We start from the raw sequence: 6,723 nt of genomic DNA on the forward strand, positions 1-6,723 counted from the left end.
GAAGAATTCATTCACGAACGTGCCCCCACACCCACCACGGAGCCACAATTAGAGGCAGGACACCCAACAAGAAGCTATCGCCGATCTTGCCGGGGCCTCCTAGGTGTGCGTCTTGAGTATACGCCACCTTAAGAAACCGACAGTCCGTCGAGACCGGGTTCAGTGACGAAAGGGGGATTGGCAAAAGGTTCCCCTCGCTCTCTACGTCGGGTACTCAGTTCTACGGGTGCAAGAGTATGCCTCCTCAAGCACCCAGGCGACAAAATGGAAGTCCAAGGGAAGAACCAGAACTAGCAAAAGGTCGGCAGGAAACGGCAAGCAGATAGGAGAAGAGGGGAGAGAAAAACGAAACAGAAGGAAAAGGAAAAGATGCCCATCAGAATTGGAGGACGGCAGCAGGAGCACAAGGCTAGAAAAGGACAGGACTGTCCCAAGGAGCATCACACGCCGGCAGCCGCCCACTAAGCCCCCACACGGCGACAACGAGCCGAGCGGGGAGGGGGCCAAACCGGAAAGGCTATGTATACAGGTGCATAAGTATGCCTACCAGTACCCAGGCGTCGAAATTAAAATTGGTTTTACTAAATTAAGCTTTTAAAATTGAATTAAACTTGCTCAATACCTCAAGTCTAACTTTGAAAAGTTCTTATGTATGGACGATAGTAATCATTTACCACACCATTTAGACCCACTCCACGCAATCTTCTACTGTCGGGTGGAAAAGATGCACTCTTGACCCTCTGAACAATTTTCTCCTGCGTCTTACTCCTCTCAGTCTTGTGGAACGAGTCTTCGTTGTGCTTTCAGCTGTCCAAGTACTCCTGAGCAAGCCAGGTAAACGAGGGCACTTCATGCAACTGGTTCAAGATTCTCTTTCAAGATAATTATTTAATTATCTATCAATGTCTACCGACAACGGTTGACAAGTCTAACCCCCCCTTTCACTCTAGGGATCACTATTCACTACGAATTAACACTTCGTCACAGGCAACTTTGCCTCCGAATATCGTTGGTTACACTCTAGTTTGCAATTCTTTCACATTTTGCATCCAATAATGTCGCGTCGCCGAGAAGACACGTACCGACTCATGCTTCGAGAGCAGCAAGGGTTTTAGACTTCACACCCACAACATTTTCAGTTATAGAACCAAGATTTAATTGAAGTGCTTATTAACCTATGAGAGTTGTGCTGACCAGGACAACATTTCTTGGTTAATAAAATGTTAGGAGGTTGCAAGATAATTAACCCAATGCCTCAGTTTATTCAACCTGAACCTGTCAGTCAGGTTGACAATGCTTGGTCCTGGACCACCAGCTGTTGCTGAATTGAACCGTTTTACAATAATGTTTGCAAATCTTTATCGACGACTACTAATCTAGCCATTTAAGGGGGGAAAAAAATATAATCACCAAGAAGCCATTTTATTAAATATACTTTATATTTCATTCTTTAAAATCTTGGCATGGATGGACGTGCTAAAGCTGTCTATAACCGTAGCGAGCTCCGGGGACGAGGACCGTGTCGGTGACTGTGCGGTAGTCCGTGAACACTGTGCTCTTAGTATTGATGTTTGTTCTCACCAGCGTTGTAGTGTACGACAGCCTGTGGGGAGTAAATTTGTCAATTAGCCAGTACCTTTACAAGCAAGCAAGGGAATTTGAAGTTACAGTACAATACTGTAGACTTAGCATCGAACTTACACTTGGGTAGCAGTAGTAGTATAGGTCGTCTGCATGATGACGTAAGAGGTGTGGGCGATGGTCACGTAGTCTAAAGATCTTTCAGTCACAATTCTGAAGTCTGACTGCACGTACGTGACCGTTAATGTTGAAGGTCTGACAACTACCGTTGTCTGGAGGGCGACACTGTCATCCACCGGCGTCTGTACCACCTGTGTAAGACAACAATTAGCTAGTCTAAACTCAGCCTCCAGACCATCGTTTGTCACAATACATACCAAGTACTCACCGCGCGTGTTCCAGTGGTGACAGTCTGAACGGTGAGTGAAGTGAGGGTGACAGCCACACTCTGGAAAGCCTGATCAGTGAGGGTGACGAAGCGGTCGATGGTGAAGAGCTGGGTGACAGTGGGGTTAAATACTGCGTCAACTCTGCTCACTTGTGGACTGCCATACCTAGCCCCAGCGTAAGGAGCCGAACCGCTACTGCTAGAGGAAGCGGGAGGTCCACTGCTCACCTGTCCAGGCCTGTCACCACTCCCGCCAATTCCTTGACCAGAACTGCCAGCTGGACCGCTGCCGATTCCTTGGCCAAGGTTAATACCTACTCCTTGACTGCTGCCAAGTCCTATTCCAGCACCCAGAACTGGACCGCTGCCCAGACCGCCACGTATTACTGAACCGCTGCCCTGTTGACCTGATGACCCCTGAGAGCTGGCACTACCCGCACCTCCTGGTCCTCTGGTCTGACTGCCATAAGGAGAGGCAGGCTGATGGGTTGGATGAAGAAAACAGTTTGAAGTGCATATTTAAGAGCCATTAGAAAACTTAAATTTGTAAAATACTTAAAATTCAAGTCTTTGAGGCACCTACACTAAATACATTAATAAGCATTTTAAAAGTTAGATTTACTATTAAGGGGCACCAAGTTTTATAGTATGGCAATAAACCAGAAAACTGCGCCAGAACTTTTTTATTAGGAAGTGAAGATTAGTGGGTTTAAGAGGTTGTGCAAGATATGATGTAATAATGATGACTAAATGTTACCGGTACCAAACAGTCAACCAGGTAATTTTTCAACTTTAATCGAGTTCAAGAAACTTTAGGGGAAACAGAACCCCACATTCCCGATGTGTTCTTTGAGAAGTGATGACATCCAAGTATCCAAGCTACCGCCAACAAGATTTATTAACTTTAAATTTAGATAAAAGTATCAGTTAAGAATCTGCAGTGAACAAAATTATTAAATAACCAAAAGGTTTATTGGCGTTTTAACCCACTCTGTAGAGCCCCAATACAGTAACCAAGATTAACGTTAAGTCCCATCAACTCTGTGGTAGAATCGGGTCAACTTTACTGTGAACAAGAAACTAGGGGAAACCCATTGACGAATAGTGTAAAATGCTATACAAACTTAGACCCTTTACATGTAAAAGCTAAAGATAATTTAAAATGGTTCCATTGTTAAAATAAGGTCTAAAGCTGTAAGCTTTAGGGCATCCTCAAAATAGCAAGGCTAGTTTACTAAATTCCAGCGTTTGATTTATCTTTTGTAATCTTACAATTAAAAGGTCAGTCCGTACCCATAAAATGACGGCTGGCAAGGATCCCAAGACCAGAATAGTATTTAACAATTAGACAATTAAGGGTTACGACAGACTGAAGTCATGCTATATTGTAATCTTTCATACAAGTTCTACTTTCCCTTAAATATTTAGAATCTGACATTCGATCTCATTAATTTCAGCTAAGCCCATCAGGAAGTTTAAACTTTTTATATAGTTAGAAAAACTAGCATATACACAAGTACACACTTCGAGACTCGCCAATGTCGTCCAACAGCGCCTGCGTGACATGCAATATAGATTTTATAGTATAAATGTAAGTTATGTTCAAATTTCCTTATCTGAAAGTTCACCGATTGCCTTGAAATTTTGACTACGTTCCATTGGAATATGTAAGGTTTTTTTTATATACTAGCCCCATTTGTGACAAAATATATATATATATATATATATATATATATATATATATATATATATATATATATATATATATATATATATTAGTGCTACCTGTTGTACGTAATTGCAACACTATACCAAGTATTACAATTCGATTTCAATGTTACGGACTGCATCGATGAAATTAATTTTCATGGAAGCAAGACTTAATTATTGTCTGACATGGCATTTTGAAGCGGGCTGTCATGTTTAACACGCCACATTTGGCGAGTACTTTATCTCTTCCGTATTAACCATTTCTTTCACCTTTTCTTTACCGTTCCAATTTTCCTGATGGGAACAAATTATTTGGGAACGCATCGGACGAGGGAAATGGTTGGAAGAACGGGAATGGGAAGGGAAAGGGGGGGGGGGGGAAGTTTGGGGGGGACGAGAGTAGAATGGTGGGGAAAACGAGGCTGTGGCTCGGCAACACATGGCCGGGTACAACTAGTGTTTAACAATAATTACACATTTATAGGAAACAAAATATTTTACCAAAATATTTAGGGAAAAAAAATACGTTTACTTACGTTAACAAGTTGGGCAACGACAAGCACCTGGGAGACTACCAGGGTTGTCCACAATATTAGCCAGGAACTGTTGGTCATCTGAAAAATAATGTAGTTTATGGTAAATCAATAACTACGTCCCCAATGCGGCAAAACCGTTCTAGGTTGACATTGGTATATAAGAAACCTTAACAAGTTGCACAAAGTGCTGGAGGGTGGATGTTTACCGAAAATGAATGTAGCAAGATAATTTTACTAGTTTTTTTCACAGGCATTAGTCAAAAGCAGAAGTTTATCATCTTCGTAAATAACTAGAGTACTGACGACGGGAAGTCTGGCAAATTAGCAGGATAGAACATTAACACCCATATAACAGCTTCAGTGTTAAAAAAAAAAAAAAAGGTAAATACCAAGAAACGTTATCCAACGCCACTTTCATAACATTATTAAACGTAAAGAAATAACAATAAACTAATCTATTTACACACAAACCTTGAAGGACAAAGAGAGTGTTATCACCACAGGAAGTTAGGGATTGAATGTCAAATGCAGGAAGGTGGCCCGACTCGTTGCCTTCCCCACACACTATAAACACTCGCACTAACAAGAGACTATAGAAGAAGGATAGGAAAGCTCTCTATAAAATATATAGATCTTGTATCACCCAACCCGACGCTCGCCCTGCCTAGCAACGCCATCTATTGACGAGTGCGCCAACTACAGGAGAAAGTGGTACTATTTCATTCCCTTCCCATTAACAGTATATCACTAATTTTCTTGAATTATTGTAAAAGTTCTTTGTTTCTTAATTATGTCGTGCTAAATAGTTTGTTAATAACTTCACTAATTACAAAGTTTTACTTTTTTTACAATGATTAAGCTCTTATATAGAAGCAAATTAAACATAAATGAGTCCACAATGTAGTGAAACCAATAACGAGTCTCGCGGGACTAACCTCAGTCCTTCTAGACGGCGCTTCGTTCTTTTTCGTTCGTAACCCAGTTTAATGTTATGCAATAACCTCCCGACCCACTGACATATATCATGTACACATGTATACATATGTATTTATAACCTAAAAGGGGGTATCACCTCTGGTCATATTGCAGGGACCCATAGCCTCGGAGAAGAAAATAAAGAGTACTCAGCGAAGGCCTCGTGGATCCTCACTGAATTCTCCTACCACCCCTATTCTTTTTGTATGTGTGGGTATATATATATATATATTATATATATATATATATATATATATATATATATATATATATTAGTATATTTTGGTAGCAGTCTTTCCTGTAGACATATATTATTAAATATGACCGAAAAAGTAAGATTAATAATTCTAACACGAATTTTCTCAATCTTTCGTACATTACGCTTCACTGTTGGAGGTAAATCAAAAATCAATTCTCCAAAATTCATTTTTATTTCTAGTCTGACGCGACACGGGCGCGTTTCGTAAAACTTATTACATTTTCAAAGACTTTAGTTCACAAATACACAACTGAATAGAACTTACGTATCTCCGATTTTATATCTACATTTGAGTGAGGTGGAAGGGGTGATGTGGCATTAACACAAGACAGAACAAAATGTGGTATTAATAGGGTATTAATTTCATCAACATGAAACATGTTGATGAAATTAATACCCTATTAATACCACATTTTAATACCCTATTAATACCACACTATTTTACAGGAACTTCTTTTCCACAGCCCATAAAACGGAGGGAAGGGTCCTGAAAGATATTGTCAGTAGAAACGTTATCCCTACAGACAAAAATCAGAAGATACAACTGACGTTTTACTATAAAACCAGAAAAACGGCCAGCCTACTCATAAGAAACTCTCCAGACACAAAGCAGAACGCTTTAAAAGAGACCAACGTCGTCTATGCCTTCTAATGCCCTCTTGAGGACAGTAAGCCTCAAAAAAACCAGTATAGGCAAGACAACAACATCTCTTTCCAGGCGTTTAACGATGCATAAGCAACAGGGCTCCATTAAGGAACATATAATCTCTTCCCACAAACAAAGCATCACCAGAGAAATCTTAGCAAACAACACAGAAATCATCAATAGATACAGCGATAGCAGGCGGCTTGACGTCTGCGAGGCACTACACATCAAGAAGTCAATACCAGCAGTCAACAGCCAATTAATGCACAACTATATTCTACCCACTTGAAGACTCCGCTCCAATATAGAAGCATCAAGAAATATGGACCAATAGACTTTCTACAATTACTTCCATTCAATACCCATTGTTTCGTGTTCTGTCTTGTGTTTGAATTTAATACCCATTCAATACCTATTGTTTCGTGTTCTGTCTTGTGTTGGAATTTAATACCCATTCAATACCCAATCTTGAAAGTTCGTTTTCACCTCATCCACCTCACCCAAATGTAGATATAAATTCGAAAGATGTGTAAGCTCTATTCAGTTTCAGTTGTGTGTTTGTAAACTAAAGTCTTTGAAATGTAATAAGTTTTACGAAACGCGCTCAAGTGTCGCGTCAGTCTAGAAA

The 6,723-nt window shown here is 40.3% G+C and overlaps 1 protein-coding gene across 1 annotated transcript; it reads right to left on the reverse strand.

Annotated features, from left to right (window-relative positions):
* Positions 1 to 1,408: 1,408 nt before the first annotated feature.
* Positions 1,409 to 4,830, reverse strand: LOC123771402 (uncharacterized). The gene is made up of 5 exons (XM_045763911.2): positions 4,687 to 4,830; positions 4,216 to 4,293; positions 1,970 to 2,449; positions 1,702 to 1,892; positions 1,409 to 1,603 (listed from the first exon to the last, which is right to left on the reverse strand). Exons 2-5 carry the CDS (start codon positions 4,291 to 4,293, stop codon positions 1,477 to 1,479), a joined length of 876 nt encoding a protein of 291 aa, XP_045619867.1. The 5' UTR covers positions 4,687 to 4,830; the 3' UTR covers positions 1,409 to 1,476.
* Positions 4,831 to 6,723: the final 1,893 nt, after the last annotated feature.

The sequence above is a fragment of the Procambarus clarkii genome, chromosome 54 (genome assembly GCF_040958095.1).
Source record: "Procambarus clarkii isolate CNS0578487 chromosome 54, FALCON_Pclarkii_2.0, whole genome shotgun sequence".
NCBI classification, from domain to species: Eukaryota; Metazoa; Arthropoda; class Malacostraca; order Decapoda; family Cambaridae; genus Procambarus; species Procambarus clarkii.

Coding starts and splice junctions, on each gene's coding strand:
- LOC123771402 (XM_045763911.2), bottom strand. CDS start 4,293: ATGACCAACAGTTCCTGGCTAATATTGTGGACAACCCTGGTAGTCTCC. Junction 2,450..4,215: donor TCGTTGCCCAACTTGTTAAC/GTAAGTAAACGT, acceptor CCAACCCATCAG/CCTGCCTCTCCTTATGGCAG. Junction 1,893..1,969: donor TCACCACTGGAACACGCGCG/GTGAGTACTTGG, acceptor TGTCTTACACAG/GTGGTACAGACGCCGGTGGA.